The following is an 18549-nucleotide window of genomic DNA, read 5'->3' as shown; positions in this document are numbered from 1 at the left end:
TCAAAGCGCACCCTAACTGCGCCTCTACCCTAATGCCGGTAACTTGATGGGCAGAGGGAATGAAAGACTGTCCTTCTGTAGAACACTAGTAAATTTTGGATCGATTTCCTATCAATCCTAGAGTTTATTGTCTCTTACTGAAGACTGTATATAGAGCGCCACACTACTCTGCAATAGGCAAGACATACGCATAGAAAAGTCAACTAATGAATTTCAAGCCCAATTCATAGTTAACTATAAATGGTAGAGCACAAAGACCGTAAGAGTAGCTTATCCTGTTTGGATCTCACTTTTCTGGGACTACTCCCCGCAGTTTCTAGCCAATGAGGCCCAGGAACCTTGGGCCTCATTTGGCTAGAAACTGCGGCACTTTGTTGGGAAAAAAAGGAGGCACCCTTCATTGAAGGTTTGACTGTTTTCCGAGCTTAGCATTTCTAAGGAAACACGAATGCAGGGAGCTGTGTACCTTTAGAATGCAAGGGACTGAGGTGTAGAGAAGATTCTCTATATTTTAACACTGCCACGGGGATGTATCGAGTCCCCTTTAGTTCTGGAGGAATAACCTCAACTGGCACTTGTTCCCCCTCCAAAATTTGGACATTACCCGGCAAGCTATGGCGCACAGTTCGAGCCCGCAGGCAAGCCCAGATACATGGGGGGCCGCGCTTCTTGCAAATGCACTGCATGCCAAGTGGTAGTTCGAACACCCCCGCAAAGTAGATGAGCTACAGAGGTCAAACGCCGTACAAAGTCCATTGGAATGTGTCTGCAGTGGTGGAGAGAAGTAAGCGCATGGCGCATGTGCGGACAGGGGCGGTGATGGGGCCGTGTTGGGGCTGTGCAGCAGCAGCGGCAGCAGCAGGACCAGCAGCAGCGAGGTTTGTTTTGTTGCTGCTCCTGCTGCTCCAGATGCTCATCTTCTTCCTCGAATTGCAGGACTGGGGTGCAGAAAAGGGGTGCCCTGAAGGCCAATCGTTCTCGTGCAAATCGCAGACACAGTTCCCCACAGCCCCCTAAGCCCTTGACCCTTCCCCCTTGGCACTGCATTCTCCGGCAAATGCAGCTTTTTTCTTGTCTCTGATTCCGCGCACGGCAAGTTTTATACACTAATCCCTGAACCCTGGCAGCCGCTGGGTCCTTACCTCGGATAAAAGAGGCTTACTGACCCTCGCTGCATGCGCTAAAGGATTAGGGTGTACGGGGGCCCCCTCTCCCCAAAACTGAAAGAACAGCCAAGATGGTGCGCGTGACGAAGCAGGACTTGGAGGAGATGGAAATAACGGGTAAGATTCTGAGGTTCATGACCACGAACTGCATTTGATTTGGACGGGGAAACCCGGAGGAGCGTTATCCGGACTGCACCATTCATGAGACCGCAACAGCTTCGTATTTACTCTTCGTGACGCCTTTATTTGCGCCTGCTCGCCTACGGGGGGGGGCGGGGAAGGGGTCTTTGCAGTTTCCGCGCCATCATCCCCTTGGGCTCCCTACCGTGCACGGGTATGACTGCGTGTGTGTGGACGTGTGCATTCAGGGGAGGAGCAAGCGGACTTGCTGGAGTACCTTTCGGAGGACAGCGACGAGGATGAAGATGCCCTCACCGCAAAACTTGAGTCTTTTGAGCCGCTTGTTCAGATGGATGATCGGTTCCCTGACACCGTTATTATGGTTGGGGTGCCCTTGGTACGCTGCAGAGCTTGGGGTTTTTCGGGATGTTTTTTTCTCCGTCTACACCACGGCGTAGGAGCGCAGAGCCCTCCGAAAGCTCTAGGCACTCGCTCTCCTTTCTAGCCTTGCATCGTGTACTTTGGAAGGTGTGGGGTTCGGTGTGTTGCTAGGTTGGGGCGGACCGGCTCGACAAGCTGGCTGCCGTGTTGCGGAAGAAGATTGCTGACGAGTTGGCGCGCAAGGGTGGCGAGGATGTGGAGGCGACTTTTGGGATAGAGCTGCCGATGGCCGCTGATGGGAACCTTACGAGGGGCTGCTGCTTCCTAACCTTCCCGAGTGTATATGCAGCGCAACACGCGGCGAGGGCTCTCAATGGATACAAGATCGACAAAAGACACACCTTTAGGGCCGCTATGCTAGATGACTTCGACGAAATCGTGGCAAGGGATAAGGACTACAAGCCTGCCATCACGCTTCGTGGTACGTGTTGAACACGTCTAGCTCGCAGGGGCACTGCATGCCTAGCAGCTGGAAGCTGCCGTCGATCCTTTGAGGCGGAGAACACGGTGTGGTCAGTGCAGGAAAAGAGGTGCTTCGCACGTTCAGCCGAGGATTGGCTGCATACGAGACTTCGAGGCCAGTATTTCGGCTATTCTATTGTCTGGGTGTGGTGTGCTTGTGTCTCCGATTCTATTAGGGTTCACGCGAGAGGACGTGCGCTGGTGGTTGCGGGACGAACGGTTTAGGGAGCAGTTTGTCTTGAGACACGCGAATGAGACAGAGGTCTACTGGATAGATCCCATGGAGGCGGAAGCCTGTACTCTGTGCTATGACGGTCACAAGGAAAAGCAGGACGGCAAGGCTGTTTGGACAGAATTCCGAGTTCAGTGGTCGCCTCAAGGCTCCTTCCTGGCTACCTTCCACAGACAAGGTGCAGCAGACAAGAGGGAAATTTCAAAGGGCCTGTGTGTGCGTGTTTGTGCGTTTTCTTGTTTGTATTTGTGTCGGCTTTGGGGGGAACGGGGATATGCGGGCGTTCGAATTTTAGAGACTATGTGGCGACAAAAACGGGAGTTTTCAGAGATAGCAATTTCGGAGCTTGGTTTTGTAATTTGAATAGGGAGAAAGTTGCACGAGTCCTGCTATCTCGGAGTTGAAAAACGTACTGTGCTTGTGCGCACAGGTATCGCGCTATGGGCTGGTCGAAGCTTTGAAAAGAAGGCGCGCCTAGAGCATAAGGAAGTCAAGCAAGTAAGCGGGTAGTTGGACAATGGTGATTGGTGGGTGGTGGTTGGTGGGTGGAGTACTTTTGTTTTCTGTCGTCTTGAGAGTGTAGGGCTTCGTGCGTGTTGTGCAAACATAGGCATCTTGGGGTCCATAGTGAACCTTCCCGGATGCGCGCCCGTGTGTAGCGCTCGGTGATTAGCCTGATAGAGTGTAAGGGTCAAAGGTTTTTGCGTGCAGATCATGTTCTCGCCTAAAGAAACGTACATGCTGTCATGGGACGGCACTCCGGCATCGATGCGGAACGAGAAAGCCGTCAAGACGTGGAATGTAATGACGGGTGGGTGGCAGCGAGCCTACCGGCTCTCCACGAGCTGGCCATCACTTAACGCCCCCAAGAGCATGCGTTTCTCTACATGTGTTTGGCTGTATATGCACATGTGTATACCTATCTATGTGTATCTAAACGTATATCTAGCCGCAGAGTGAGGTTGTTGATGGCCCTTGCCTGCAGGGCTGCGGCGAGTCGTTGTGTCTCGGTGTGCGTGCGTCTGTCTGTGCTCTGCTGGAATTAAGGCGAGCTGCGTATATACAGCCAAGGGTGCGATGACTTTCATGAGCCTATGCTGGTGATGTTGTATGCTTGTGCGCAGGCGAGATGCTCCGCCAGTTTGCGACGCCCGCGGCGACCCCTCGAGGAACGGAGTTTCCGCACTTTCTGTTTTCTCATGACGAGAAGTACCTCGCTAAGATCGGTGACAAGGAACTTTGCGTGTATGCCATGGACCCCCAAGACAACTCGCCTGACCAGGCTGCTGACGAGGTGCGGTGCGGGAATACAGGGGCTTGTGGTGTTGCGTCGTAGGGGCAGTTGATAAGGGGGCTGTCTTTGTTGGCGTGGCAGAAGAGGGTCTGCGTTGCTCTTTTTTCTATGGCAAAGGGGTGCCAGGGCGTGCAACGCATGCCCTAAACACACACGCGCGCAACTCAGACCTTGTACGACCGCCTGCCAGAGTCATATTTTGACACTTACGCCTTTGGGATGAATTTTTTTTCTCATGCAGGATCTCACGCCGGTGAAGCTGCTGCGGGACGAAAAGGGTCATTTTTCGGCTCTAAAATATCCGGTAGAGAAGTTTGAATGGTCCCCCGGAGATAACATCGTTTCCTTGTGGATTCGGGGATCTGACGATACACCTGGTAGGGTGGACATTTTTCATGATCACTAGGAATTTTGGGGCAATGGAGCACCTAAGAACCTTTAGGCTTACGGCGACTGCCGCCCTGCTGCTGCGCCTGTGCCTCCTCCATTGGCTTTCTAGCCATCGCTCCGAGATGATACCTTTTAGGTCCAAAGGTCTTACAGGTTTTTCTGTAAGAGGTGGGGCCTAGGGTTGGGAACCGGAGAGACTGCGGGGTTGAGGCAAAATGATGTGGTAGATGTGTCGGGCACGGCGCAATTTTCGAACGCCTTTCCCGATGAACTGCCGCAACATGCGTGTGTTGATGAGGTGGGGTTGGTGGTGGAAGGGGGGGTTGTAGGGTGGTTGCTGGGGGGAATGGAAAGGATCTCGGCGTCGTATGTGTTGGTTTTTTTATGACGCCGCGCTTGAATATCTGTTCCTGCGGCAACGGTTCATGTCGCACTGCTTCCAGCGGCGTGCTATTGATGCGCAGGACGCCTAATCCTCGTGGATATACCGAGCCGCCGAGAGCTGGCAAGCAAGAATGTTTACAACGTCCGCGGTGCTGCAATGCACTGGCAGAGCCACGGCGACTTTTTATGCCTCCGCACGATGGTTTATAAGAAGACGGGGAAAAAGGGTCGCAAGGAATTCAGCCAAATCGAGATTTTCAGAATGCGAGAGAAGGATATCCCCGTAGATAACCTCCAGCTCAACGACATTGCCGTTCAGCTCCACTGGGAAGAAGGCCCTAGTACGCTGCGAACCCCATTCCCTAAGTTTCGTTTCCAGCTGAGGCCAGAATTCTAGCCAGAGACTGCAAACGCTGGGGTGATGTTTTCCAGCAGCCTTGACAGAGGACACATGCGCGCATGTGGATAGCCGTGCACGCACAAGCCACACATGCAAAGTGGGGAATCAGCTGACAGCAGGGGGTTTTGTGTGGGTGGGTGGGGAAAGGGGGGGGGGGGCAGAGAGGCGTCTCATGGCCTTGTTTCTTGCGGAAACTTGTTTGGGGGCTAAGGTGTATACGAGTGTGAACTGGGGTTTGGAATTCAGGCAAGCGCTTCGTGCTGGTAGTGCAGGAGGAAGGCACGAGCAACCAGAGCCTCCGCTTCTTCCGCGTTGCTGACGCCGCTGAAGGCAGTGAGCACTTGGGGCTTAGAGTTGTATATTTTTTATATACTTGAATTTGCACAAACAAGGCGCGAACTGCATTTTCCAGCAACTTCCCATGAGGGTTCTCCCTGATCTGTGTGCTGTGGGCTAGTACCCGCCGGCCGGCATACATATGTACATAGTATAAATATGTACATGTATATGTATATATATGTATATATATCCATTGCAGCAGCAGCAGTACTGCACCGGTAGTTTGGGCGTTTTGTTGTGTGGCTTGCAGATGTAGAAACAAACAAAAGAGATACCATTCTGACGCACTCCTTTGAAATTCCCAATTACATGAACTTCTTGAAGTGGTCTCCCTTCGGCTCCTACTTTGTGCTCGCCTCCCTCTGGTCCTACGGAACTGTCATGTTTTGCCAGCTGAATGACCAGGATAAAGTCGAGGTACTGCGTCGCAGACGTGTGAATCTTGGTCGCGAATTTTAAGGCCCTAGGCACTCGGATGAGCATGCATGCGTAGCAGCGCGGCTGCACACAGCTTCGCAGCGAGGCGAGGCGGCCTTCCCAGAAGCGCAAAAGGCTTTTTCTGCCAGCTGAATCGGCTGCGGTTTGCCCCCGCCGTTGCTGCCTTTTCCCCACAGGTTCTGCACCAAGACGAGCACTACATGTGCAATGAGGTTCGTTGGTCCGACTGTGGACGTTATTTGGCCACGTGTGTTGTGGTGCCTCTCGTCGCAAGCGCTCAAGCGTACAGACTCGAAGAAAGTGCGGGCTTCAATATTTGGACATTCCAGGTTAGAAGCCTGCTGGCGTTCTGACGGGCTGGAGGGGGCCTGCCTGCAAGCGTGGCAACGTGGGCAGCTTTTGAGAGAGCTGCAGTGGCTGCTCTCCGATGCACCCTGTGTGGTGCGAGCCCGCGGAAAGGCGGAGGTGAGCGGTGCTATTTGGCGTTGCGGGTTCTTGATGCAGGGAAAGCTCTTGGAAAAGAACAAGAAAAAGCAGTTCTACCAATTCTTGTGGAGGCCTCATCCACCGACTTTGCTGTCTGAGAAACAACTGGACGATATCAAAAAGCGGATGAAAGAGTACAGGTCAGCGTTCATGGCATTTTTGTAGGGCTTGCTGGCGCGTTGCTGGCGGCTTCTGCTCACCATGTTGGTTGTATTCCGGAGGCCTTTACCAAGAGACGGTGGTATGTTGAGGTTGCTGCAGCAAGCGGTATGAGGCCGAGGATGAGAGACTGCGCAGCGAGAAGCGCAGGGCGTTCCTGAAGCAGCGTGAAGAGGAATGCCAGAAGTTCCAGCAAATACTTGACGAGCTAGATGCCTGGAAGTCTAAACATGTGAGGCTTCAGGGTTTGGGGTAGTGAAGCTGGGACGTTTTTTTGGCGTGCGGTTGAGGAGTTAGCGCTTGCATGGGGGCGCGTAGAGGCTGGGGTGCAAAGAGCGAGCGTTCGAAGAGTACTAAGCGTGTTGAGGCCGTGTGTGGTTGTGGTTTGTGGCTCTTCACAGCCTAAGTACGAGGAGTGGTGTAGAGCTCAAGAAGAATTCGACACATGGTTTGACTGGGAGCTTAAGGAAGAGGTGATCGAGGAGGAGTTGGAGGTCAAGCAGGAAGTTATTTGCTGAGAGCTGAGTTCGAGTCCTAGGGCTTAGGGTTTGCAGGCTGCGATCCTAATTTCAAGGCTTAGGAACCCTCAGCCTCTAGGGGCAGAGTTTAGTCTAGCCCTCCAGCAATCTCTCCCTCAATCCGCAGCTGCTTGGTGCGAAAGGGTTTAAGCTTTGTCGAGTGCCTCCCTGGCGATTCACCCGACAGCTAGGGGTTCCGGGTGTAAAGGTCACGCTGGGCTTCCCTATGACCTCTACAGCAGGGAGATATTTAACGGCTGACTAAGTCCTTATTTGAGGTTAGGGGCTTGTATAAATGTATGTGGGTAAAAGTGTGTCACCTTGGAAAGCCATGCGTGATGTGAACGCAACGGAATCCCCCACTTAGGTGTATTAAGGTATACTTCTGTTGACAACTAGCAGTTAGTACACGCCAGGCCTACGGCGGAAGAGGCGCTGCCTCCATTGTAAGCGCTGCGCCCAAGAGGCCGAAACTCAAAGGAACTAATGAGCGAAATCGGATTTTCCACTAGAAAAAAGGCTTAAAAGGGGCCCCTTTATCAAGCTTCGCTAGATGCTTAAGGGGAAACCGTCACTCTCAGTCCTCCGCCACGTAGGACCTCCAGCCATCTGTTGGGAATCCTTGCCCCATAGGCCCTTAGATACCTCTAGGCAAACACTTGTCAAGAAGTAGCACGTGGCATCAGGCTGCAAATGATGGAAGTTGCACGCCCACATATCGCTAGCGCACCCAAGACACCCTGCCTCGCGCGGAGAGCTGTGCAGCGCACGGGTAGCTCGAGCACTCAGTGCGTGGTGGGCATGGCAAGTAGCAACCTTTTTAGCCTAGGCCCTTTTGTGAAAGGAAATCAGCCTTTCTAAAGCTTGTCTAGTTGCTATTAGTGGTCAATGGCGCAGTTGTGAGTCCTAAAACCGCGAAAAAATCGAAATCGCAGACCTGGCAATGCGATCTATGTGGCTAAAGCCGTCGTCGTCTTGGGGGCTTCAGATCAAAGCGGTTCGACCGGAATTAGAATAATTTTTGCGTTTGTGATCTTTGGTTTCAACTCTAAGGGCTTCTTTTCTGGGTTTTGAGGATAATTGCTACAAGCATCCCGGCAGAATCCTACGGCTTCTCCCTGCTGGTGTACGACTCCCTCTAGACAGTAGATCCTGCAGCCCCCCTATGCTTACACACTCTGTGCCACAGGCCTCAGTCTTCCTTACATTAAATTGTACAGCTAACGCAACGTGAAAACTGTGTGCATTGGAGAAATTCGGTGCAGGTTTCAGTAGATGCGACCTCTGCAAGCGAGACACCAACGCTGCGGACTCTAAACCCTCATGGTTCCAGGCTTACGACTCCGAGGCAGTGGGCTGCTGCTGTCGCTGCTTCTTGCCGCTGTATCCTTCGAGGTGGGTTGCTGACCTTGCCACTGCTGCGTTTGCTCTGGCTGTTGCTCCGGAGCCGCGGGGGGAAGCTGTAGCGAGTTAGGTCGAAATTAACTTTCCGAACCGACGAGGCCTACCGCCTTCCGAGCATAGAGTGTGTGATCCACAGTTTTAAGCTGGAGGTTGTGGATGTCTGGTTGGTTCGCAGCTAGCGCTGCAGTGCGGAGCATGCCAAGGTGGGCTTACACCCCAGACCCCTCAAGCGCACCTAGCCAGTAGTCTCTCCCCTCCCTTGTAGACCCTAAGCCTTGTACGTATCTGCTTCATCAGCCCTTGGCGCTTCCTTGGTAACCTATTGAACACATGTTCCTGCCCGCCGTCCCCTCCAGAGCCATGTCCTTACACCCCAGCGAGGGTGCAACATGTGCATGTGAAACCCCTGCAATGCCACGCCATGCGCGAGCCACTACCTTAATCCTTCCTTATACAAGCTGGCGGTATTTCGCAGAATCTTTAGAGGACACTCCTCCTCGCTCCTCTTTGTTCGGGCGATTCGGATATGCCAGTCTTTCGGCAGAGCCATTTTGGGCATCACTGAGACGGCTGCGTCGAAGGGCACAGGCCTTTGAGCGAGGCTTTCAGGGGCGTGTATCTCTACGGTTTGCCGAGGCTTTAAAAGGCCTTGAAAACCTTCAAAACGCAGCAACTGCCGCTGTGTCCTTTGCGGCACTCACAGCAGACAAAGATCTGAACAACGACAGCACACAGAGAGCCAGAGCAAAAGTCGAGCACTTTATTCTCACGCAGTCCGACACCCCAACTTCGCCCCCTATAACACTGAATCCTGAGCACTTAGCATAAATGCCATGCCAAACACTGCGTGTCCCTCCACGAAACGCATGCTAATAATAATCCCAAGCTCCAACAAAGCAGGAGTCGACCGCATATGCTTGCTTGCCTTGCTTCAAGCCTTTCTGGGCAGATGCTTCAACCCCTGAGGCCTGCAAGCGACCCTGCACCCTACTTTTCTGACCCTTTGAACGCTGAGCCACACTCTTCACTGCGCAGATACCTGTGTGTGCTGCATGCGTGGCTGGACAGAGTGACTCCTCATTTGTTGTTTTTCGAGTTGGAGGCGAGCGGAACGCCTCCGGAGCTGCTGTCTGTACACTTGAGGAGTTCCGCTTTCGTGCGCAGCCGCAAGGCCTACCTGTCCCTTCTGCTAAAGCAGAGGAAGCATATGCTGCCTTGGGATACGGAAACAGTGCTGGAAGCCAGGAAGCCCTACGATGCCCCTTTGGTCGCAACGACAGCGCTCAAACAGCAGCTCGCGCTCTCGCATGTACCCTCACCATTCTCAGAGGAGCCACAAACGGGAGACGACGCAGATGCCACTACTGTAACCACCACCCTCACCCGAAAGGGCACCGAAGAGGGCGAAGTAGAGGCGGACACACGGACGCACGGCCAAAAGAAGGTAGAGGAAGAAAAAGGAACCGAGGTTGGGATACAAGCTCGCACACACCTTGACGCAGAAAGGCCGATCCAGGCACAACAAGAGGGGGTCACGGAGAAAGACTCAATGACGGGAAAACAGAGACCACTGAAGGAAAAGAAGAGGCACAGCAAGGAAGCGCGCGCAGAAACAGTGTCTCTAACTACAGCCCAACAAGCAACGCAGCATTCTAGTCAAGCGATCAGAAAAAGGGCCCTAGAAGCCGTCGACCAGTAAATCCAGCCCCCTAAGCCGCGCGTTTTAAATCTAAGGCCTTTCTCAATAGAGAGGACTGAGCTGTTTTGGGGGCGCTCCCTACACGGCGCACTCAAGCCCAGAGCGACACAACCCGATAACGTATCTTATCGACCCTAAGATACTGAACGAGCACCTTCAGATGGTGCTGCTTCAAGAGGCTGAATTCCAGGCATCTTGTTAAACGCTCAGGAGTTGGATTTGTGGTGTGTGCTGAAGGGGCATTCGGTCTCAGCGACTGGACGTTCTCGCAGCTGTCTCCTTAAACGCAGTGTCTGGAATTTGGGGAATTGACAGCAAGCAACGCAACTACCCTGTAAGCCCCAAGCTCTAATTCGTCACCCCAAGTACCTGATATACGCCTATGTAGTAGGAACTTAGCTGCAATACTGCCTAGAACACCCCTGCGCTGCGCTTCAAAGCAGCCTTTTTGTGGCAATATCTCGGTCGCTCTGTACGCTTCGCTTCTGATGACTCTGCCTCTTTTTATGCCTGGATCTACGCTAAACTATATCTTGCTTTCTCAATGCAGCTATCGGGCTGCCCTTCGGTGCCCCCGCCATCATCGCCTCATACTTGTCTGTCTCCCCACTCAAACATCTCAGCTTCCCGCAGTCCTCGTTTCTCTGCTTGCCACCGTGTCTACGCCCATATGGCCTACGTTCTACCTCTGTGCCAGTTTATGTTTCTTGCTCAGACTATTAGCCTCCCCACATCCCTAGCTTTTTCCTGAATCTGTTTTTGTGGCTGTCTGGCAAGGCGGTTGCATTTTCAACGCTCCCCCAATGGCCGCCTGTTTCTCTCGCTACCTCAGCATTTCTTCGTTTCTGGGTGACTCCTTCCTGCTTGTTCAGTTTGTGCGGTCAAAGAGAAACTTATCATTTGGTGTCAGTGACGCCGCGGTGGCAGCAATGGTGGCCGCAGTTCGCCTCGAAGGACCATCTCTGGCGCGGCGCTTCTATCGGTTGAAGAGGCAAATTCTTTTCGCGAAGGAGCAGACTGTGGTTTGTCTTGCATAGGACTGTATAGAGTGACTGTAGAGGCCTTCGGGGTACTGTGTTCTGCATGAAAAATGTGCTTGTAGATTTGCCCTTGACCACATGCGTATTAGTATTACGTTTCTGTAAGAACCTGCTTGGATATACGGGCTTTCCACGAACCCGTGAGCGTTTTCTAGGATGCACAGAGAGGCAGTGTCTGGCAAAACAAGCCCACAGGCAGCCACGAATGTAAACTGGCCTACGCGTGAATCTCCGAGTCTAAAGACAGGCTCGAAACAACTACAAATGGACGAATGGAATGTGTGCACACATAATGCCTGCCTCTGACATTTGCTGTCTCTTTGTACTCCTCGTGCTCGTGCTTTTGCAGTTGCCCTTCCCGCTGTCTCAGATCTTCCTTTCTCACGTTCTTTTGCCTCATTTTGTACAACTGCTGGCATGTCTACTGATGCGCCTGCTTGTCGTCTACATCAGGCCTTTAATTTCTCAGACCGGCTGGCTCCTGTCCCTCTGCCTTCCTCCCGCCGAACATACACGTGGAGCTCGGCTGTTTCGTTGGTAAGGGCTGGTTTCGCCGCTTACCTCCCCTTCTGTGATAAAGAGCTCACCAAACTCATAGAAGAAAAAAGGATAGACGCCGCTGCTGATCCCTCAAAGAGGCCGGGGAGTTACACCCGACCAGCAACGCCAGACACCGGGCCCTTTGTAGTCGTATCATTTGGTGGGACAATAAAGGACGTCAGAACCCTAGCAAGGGAAGCGAGTAAGAGCCTCTCTCTAATCCTACTGTGTCCACTTTCAGTTTTTTGGCTTGTTTTCCATGTTTCGCTGCTTTCGTATTTAGCCACCCTCACTTGGTCCTCCCTCCATGCCCCTTTTCTTGTTCATTCTGCACTTTGCTCTCCCTCCACCCCTAGCTGTCTGTTGCTTTTTGCTTACCCTTTTAGCTTTTCCGCGTCCTTGTTCCCCTCCTTTTCATCTCTCGGTCTCTCCGTGTGCCTGCCTCTTCCCCTTCTCGTCACCAACATCTGTTCTAGTCTGTGTCACAGCCCTAATCCCCCTCAATTCCCATTCGCATTTTTTCGACTTTGAGATGTTCTCTGTTTTCCCTTTGCGCCTCGTTTGCACCTACCTAGGTCTCGTATTTAATCTACGCCTTTCAAAGCATCAGTGTCTGCATTAGTGGATTATGTGTTTGTGGCACAGCGCACGCCTGTCTCCTTTCTCTAAGGTCCCCCCTAGGCGCCTTAGCATGGGTTCCCCCTCCAGCTTTAGCGGAGACAGCAGCCCGCCTGGGGGAGAGAATTTTAAACGAAAAGCTTAGAGCAGATGCCACTACTTCAATGGAAAGATTGGCACAGGTTTGTACGATATCGAACATTTTTTCCGTCAGTGCTTCGCGACACAGACGCTTCGTGAATCTGACTGTTGCCCTAGTCTTTGTTAACTTGGCTGCCACTGTGTGCTTCTCGGTTTATGTCATTCCATCAGCCTGCTGCCCATCACTTGGCCTTTCCGAACGAGCTATGTCCCTGCTGTTGGCTGTTTTACATTTCTATCTCTTTTCCCATTCCTGTACGGCCGTGTACCGATTGTAGCCCTCTGAGTTCGCGTGTCCCTTTGCGCCTTGCCCACTGCTTGCACTCAATATCATAAGCTCGATTTTCTCTTTGCCTTTACGCTGCATTGGATCGAGCTCTTAGCTCTCTTGGTCCTCTATCCGATAGCTTTTAGGTGCATATATATATATCCCTTTTGATTTTACTACCGTGCTTGGAGTGTCTGTTTCTGACGCTGCTGCGTACGCGCAGATGTGTCACCTTGTCACCGCATTTTGTTACTGCCTAAATTTTCTTACTCTCTGTGGACCTCCAACAGTGTATGTTTCTCTCTGTCTCTTTGGCATACGTGTCAGTCTGTCAGATGCCTGTTTCTCCTTATCTGTTTGTTACTTCCTTGTCTCTGATGCGGTGATGATCAGGTCATGGATGAGCTGGACGTTGCTGCGAACTCCATATTACGGCAAATCTCATACGACAGATTCGAGGTAATCAATCTACGCTATAACCCTTTTTGAACGCCATAGTCTAAGTCACCGAGCCAGGCAAAACGGCAAAGGGAGACCAAAACAAACTACCCGACCAGGCAGGAAATTGGCTAATTAAGCACACAGGCTATCAACAGACACATCCGTAACACATATATATGAAAATACAAGCTCCGATATAAATGGAAGCGGGAAAACAAGGCAAAAGGCTGGGGAAGGATGTGACAGGGTCAGGGTCGAAGAACGCATAGTCATCCATCAGCAAGAAGACAGTGCCGTAGAGAGTAGCTCAGAGACTAACTGATTTACAGGGACCCACAGTATCATTTCTCAAGAGTGTAGGCAGGCGGTCATATAAATGAAAGTGTATACTGAACTCTTATTAAAAGCTCGCAAGGCACTATTTGATGGTGTTTTCTGTGACAGGAACTGGTCCATGAGGCGAGGGAAGAAGGCATTCTGTTCCCCGAACAATTTGATAAGCTTTGGCTGCAAGCCACAGAGTAAGCGATCGTATCATCACTTGCTGCTGCTGTTGACGCTAGAAGGATGTGTTCTTCTTGCTGTACAGTAAGCACATGCGACTGTGTCTTTGCCTCCAAAAGGCAAAGCGAAGGGAGAGGGAGCAGAGGGGCCCGAAGGCAGGAAGTGCACCGGTGGCAGTCTACAGAGATCTTTAGGCACACAACAGCATAGTGATAGAGACGCACAAATGATGGACTAATAGATAACTGTCAGAGGGAGAGAAAGAGAGTCATTCTGAGCTGAAGTTCAAGCAGAGGGCGAGGCAGGCGCACAACTAGACATAAAAGACCACCGGGAGGACAAGGACCAGACTAGAGACACCCTACAATAGAAGTGCAAGACTACTGCATAAGCAGCAAAAACGATTGGCACAGATAAATTGCGGGAGATAGGCAGCGAGGCACTACCAGTTTGCTAGGTTTCCTACTTACCATAAGACGATGCTGCGGAAGAAAAGGCACTCTGCGGGCAGTCGCAATGTACTGCGAGGCAGTGAGGGCATTTGTGAGCACCAAGATAACTTAGAAGAAGGGCAGATGGCTGATGAGATAGAAGACGCACCTCAAAAATTTTGTAACTATCTTGGGGGCATATATACTAAATATTAGGGGCGCTTTGAAAGCCTGACAGCTGAGGAAATGCAAAGCTACTCGGGGGCTTACATTTGTAAGACAGCTTGACTCCAGCGTTGAGGTAGACAAAAGCTTCTGTAAACACTTATTGGTAGATGCATCGCAAATACGCTAGCCAAGAATAGGTGAAAGAAGCTACGCCGATATCCAAATATGTAGAGAGGTGCCAAATTTTGAGTCAGTGAGGGAACATGCTAGCATGGGCTGCATGGAATGCACTGTTTGCGTTGCTCTTGCGTCAGGGAGATGTTTGGAAGTGAGGGGACAGTATTTGACTCCTTTGGACCCATAGGAAGAACGTGGGCTACAGTGCTGCATTTCCACATGCTTCCGTTCAGTGTGTACCTTTACGCATTGGCTCCTCTAATGGCGGAATTGATCGCACAGGGGATAGAAACGCATCCCAGAGAAGCGCAGCAGAAGCTGTTCGCGGTGCTTGCTGCTACCAAAGATGATAGCCCTTTGAACCTCTTAAGTGAGTTACAAAGCGCGCAGAGTCATGGTGAGCATAAAAACGAAGATATGAAGAGTGAAAGGAACAGGGATGGCATGGAGTTTGGTGGCAAGCATTCTAAGCACATGGCTTCTGACACGGTAAGGGCTTCTAAAGTGGAGGACGACGATGCGCATTTATACACCGAGGAAGACGACTCCGAAGCAGAAGAGCCTGAAAAGGATCCCACGGAAGACCTCCTTGCTATTGAAGAGGAGCCGTTGCTGTTCTCGCAGCTCTTTGAGGCCCTGAGCATAAACCCCCAAGACGTGGGAGTTTGGACACGCGCCTTGAAGGCGCACTTTGGTGGGTTGCAGCAAAAAGCCCCTTGTAGCTTTCTGGCAAAGAACACTCTTTCTCTATTAAATCTATTGTCTCCCTTGTTCTCCCGTTCCTGATTGTGTCCGTTTCTACCTTAAGTGAAATGTAAGGCGTCTCTAGATGGAGCGGCAACTAGCCGAATTCCGTTTGTTGGTGTGCATTGGTATGCATGCAACTTTGCCTTGGGCACTCTCAAAGTGCATGCTTGCTTAGCAGTCAATAGCATGTATAGTTCAGTGTGCCTGACGTAACTGCTGTAAGAGAATCAGGCGAAAACCATGCTAGAAAAAACGAGGACAAAATGACGGGGTGATAAGCTATAAAGGAAAGGCAGAAATATTGAATGGGAATAGTGGTATTGGGAACGTTGATATGTTGGCTTGATTTGATGTTTAAGCGCTTGTTCAATTGCTTGCTCTTGAGTGGACTTTATGCTCAGGGGCCCTCCTAGACGAAGCCGAGGCCCTTGCTGGCGAGGCTCTCTTTGGAGATAAGGCCGCTCCTAAGGGCAAACAGCTTGTGCCTCGAAGACTGAGGAAGACGGCTACAAATCCCTGAACATACAGGCCGCAGAGCGAAATTAAGTCAAGCCGCTGGATTGGGAGGCAGGAAAGGCAGCCATGAGCGATTGTGGAACAAATAGAATACAATATGCTTATCGAGAAAAGAGGACTTTCCTCTTCGCATGGACAGATAGCAATATGATCTTGCAAAGAAAAAGATGCAAGGAACTATAAGCATTTCTATCTGCACAGACATGTATAGTGTAGAGCGGTCATTCCCTACCACAAGAGAGGCAGGTACCTTTTTGTCAGCGTACGCAAGCAGAAACGCACCTGTGACCACAAGCGGGATTCCCTGCGTCATTCTGCATCATGTTTGCATTCATGACATTACTTCAGTCTTTTCACACCTGAACCGTACCGGAACATATGCAGACATAGCTTCTCCTATATGTGCCTATGTATCAGTGTACAGACCCATTTTACCCCCCAATTTCACTATGTATCATTCAACGCGTTCTAGAGAGTTTTGTCTAACACAGTTGCTTGACTAGACAGAGCGCGTTTTTTATCCGGTTCCTCGCTGCAAAGTTTGCCTCCCGTGCTCATTCCTGCTATCTCCCGTATCCTCGACTGCTTTCCAGTCCTTTAGTGAATACCGCGGAGGGTGTACTCAAACCTGAAGTGCTCTTATCTGGGCGTGTAATACTCCTCCAGCTACGAGTTTTAAAAGCTCTCACCTAAAGAAGACGTATGAACTAGATAAATGCATTCGTTTTATCGCCTCAAACGTAGCTGTATCAGGCTAATTCCGGCTAGATTTCTAGCAGGCGGAATTTGATATTAAATGGTGTGGCAGAAAAGGTCTCCCTTCAAGGTCATTTGGTCTGTCCAATCAGGGGTACTTTGCCCACTGAAAAATAGCCAATTACGACTTTTGGCAATGATCCAGGGTCAAAAGCAGAGTTTCAGCGAAACTTCTTCGCACGACATCGTACAAGGAAGCGAGCAATCCTGAAATCTGCAGCTGCACAGCAAGCAACAGCAGCAGCAGTAGAAGGCGGCTTTACGAGCAGCTGGGAAACCAGTATTTACCACGAAATGCAGTAATCAGGGCACAGCTCAGGGCATTACCAGCTACTACGACATTTTGACCAGCGGTACTAGGCAATAACTCACTAAGAAAAGCAGCAGGCGCAGCAACAAGTGACGCAACTGCAGTATATCAACACTCTTTAAACTCGATTGTAGTTATTATTTTTAGACCAGTGATCGACAGTCGCATTTTGCGTATTTGGTTTGGTTTTCAGGGTTAGGGTGTGGGGCGTGGAAAATTGATTTGAAAGCGGTGACCCCAGCAACACGTAGACTACGAGGCAACACAAAACCCTAAACATGAATCCCCACAATCCCAGAAGTTGATACTTATAAATAAATTAAAAATTCTGTATAATCCTGTACATTTAGATCTGTGAGAGTATTTTTAAGGGCTTGGCTCGTGACTTCATTGCTCCCGGTGGCCACTTCAATGATAAGTGTTGCCCCCCGGAGACAAGGTGTTTTTTTACTCTTCCTTAGGCCCCAAATCTACTCGATTGATTTAATCATGCAGTGAATTGTGTTTGCGTGGCTAGAGAATTCAGGCTTCAGGGTTTTGGCACCTGTGTTTCGGCTATACTGGGGCCGAGCGGACCACTAACGTACAAAACTTGAGAGGCTTGCGCCTGCCGGCCTTATAGGGTCTAGGGTGGTTCCCTTTGATTCTTTTTTATTAAGCAGGCTTACTTCTATTACTCGACTCGTCTTTTTGCCTGAGCTGCAAGTGCTCTGCTGCGACTGCTTTTTCTTGTCTGTACTGCTACCGGTGAAACGATGAACCAGGAGCACCAATCATCAAGCCCCCCATCCGTAAGTCTATGCCTGATATCGTGGGGGCAACGTCACCATCACTTCGTTGCCTCTGTATGCCTAAAGCCCTGACGCCTGGCCCTCTCTTGTCAATTGGCTTCTTTGGTTGTCTTGCCAGCGCCATGGCACAGGGGCATTCTGGCGTTCCTTTGATTGTTCTTGGCACAAATATCGACGGTAGACTAATGCAAGTCCTTGATACCAGCTAGAAGCGCACCGTGAGGACCCGTATGATGGGATTTTTGGAGGGACATCTGCCAGCAGTCGCTACCTGCTACGGCGAATACCGCGCAAGGCGACAGACGCTACGGGCTGCTCGGGTGATTGCTGCCGCAGTAGACCTTGAAGTAGCCAAACTGGAGTAGGCAGATGCGCTTCAGACGACCGGCCGGCGCTCGATTAGTCTGAGGAATAGAATAGATGGCAACCGAGCACTAATTCAAAGCTACCTCAATGATCTCGTGGCGGTTACGGCACAAGAGGCGATTGCTGCGGGGGCTGAAGTCCCAAAGAAGCAACTCGCCGACCTCATGAATGCTCGGCGGGACTCATCGGAAACTGTAACAAACTACAATCTGTCCAGTCTAGTAGATCGTCTTGAGCTCCAATGCATCTCAAGCCACATGAGCCCTCAAGAAATAGGAAAGGAGCTGCTGTGGCAGCTCTCCCATAGAGCAACGCGGAGACACCAGGATCTGCTGTTACTTGCCTACGGCGAGCTAAGCAAGCAGTACGCGCATACGAGGATGAGATAACCCCAGCAAGAAAGGTTCTAGGCACAGCTGAAGTAGCGCCACAACACACCAAGCAGCAGCCTTACAACAGGAGTCAGCATAAGTCTGAGAGATGCAATTTTTGCCAAGATTAATTATATTTAAACCATTTTACCCATAAATGAGAATTTCCAGTGCTCAATGATACTTTGCAAGGCATGTGGAGTACTGCATTCAGGGCTCTCCAGTGATGCATATCTCCGCACGTGCATCTATATCTATAGGGTAAGTCCTATTCCGTATCGCAGTGGTTGTCCATAGAAGAGCTGTATCCATGTGTCGGTCCTACTGGCTCTACTCTTGCTATTTTTCATATTTGAGACAAGCGCCTGCCGTGTAGTAACCTACAAGCAAGCTCCACGTCTACTTGTGGACCTTTCGCGTGCAGAACATTAA

At 51.0% G+C, this 18549-nt stretch overlaps 2 protein-coding genes across 2 annotated transcripts; both read left to right on the top strand.

Moving 5' to 3' along the window:
* The first annotated feature begins 1237 nt into the window (after positions 1 to 1237).
* LOC34623736 (eukaryotic translation initiation factor 3 subunit B) lies at positions 1238 to 6829 on the top strand. The gene is made up of 15 exons (XM_022736848.1): positions 1238 to 1283; positions 1535 to 1683; positions 1839 to 2148; positions 2366 to 2599; positions 2852 to 2919; positions 3133 to 3232; positions 3546 to 3715; positions 3957 to 4092; positions 4570 to 4830; positions 5136 to 5222; positions 5479 to 5645; positions 5843 to 5995; positions 6171 to 6292; positions 6414 to 6543; positions 6713 to 6829. Exons 1-15 carry the CDS (start codon positions 1238 to 1240, stop codon positions 6827 to 6829), a joined length of 2250 nt encoding a protein of 749 aa, XP_022593125.1.
* A 2353-nt stretch (positions 6830 to 9182) lies between these two features.
* LOC34623737 lies at positions 9183 to 15046 on the top strand. Its single transcript, XM_026334922.1, has 6 exons — positions 9183 to 9928; positions 10170 to 10277; positions 11515 to 11714; positions 12158 to 12312; positions 13425 to 13501; positions 14398 to 15046. The coding sequence occupies exons 1-6, from the start codon at positions 9183 to 9185 to the stop codon at positions 15044 to 15046; spliced, it is 1935 nt and encodes a 644-aa protein (XP_026190707.1).
* The last annotated feature ends 3503 nt before the right edge of the window (positions 15047 to 18549 follow it).

Source organism: Cyclospora cayetanensis, unplaced genomic scaffold (assembly GCF_002999335.1).
Source record: "Cyclospora cayetanensis isolate NF1_C8 unplaced genomic scaffold, CcayRef3 CcayRef3_contig_53, whole genome shotgun sequence".
NCBI lineage: Eukaryota > Apicomplexa > Conoidasida > Eucoccidiorida > Eimeriidae > Cyclospora > Cyclospora cayetanensis.
Note: the sequence above shows the minus strand (reverse complement) of the source record. Positions and strands in the feature narration are given on the sequence as shown.

Excerpts from the sequence above, each read along its gene's own strand:
- LOC34623736 (XM_022736848.1), top strand. The coding sequence starts at position 1,238 with ATGGTGCGCGTGACGAAGCAGGACTTGGAGGAGATGGAAATAACGG. Across the intron at positions 1,284-1,534 it reads GGAGGAGATGGAAATAACGG|GGGAGGAGCAAGCGGACTTG; the intron begins GTAAGATTCTGA and ends GTGTGCATTCAG. Across the intron at positions 5,223-5,478 it reads TGCTGACGCCGCTGAAGGCA|ATGTAGAAACAAACAAAAGA; the intron begins GTGAGCACTTGG and ends TGTGGCTTGCAG.
- LOC34623737 (XM_026334922.1), top strand. The coding sequence starts at position 9,183 with ATGCTTCAACCCCTGAGGCCTGCAAGCGACCCTGCACCCTACTTTTCT. Across the intron at positions 9,929-10,169 it reads GCCCTAGAAGCCGTCGACCA|GGGCATTCGGTCTCAGCGAC; the intron begins GTAAATCCAGCC and ends TGTGTGCTGAAG. Across the intron at positions 12,313-13,424 it reads CAATGGAAAGATTGGCACAG|GAACTGGTCCATGAGGCGAG; the intron begins GTTTGTACGATA and ends TTTCTGTGACAG.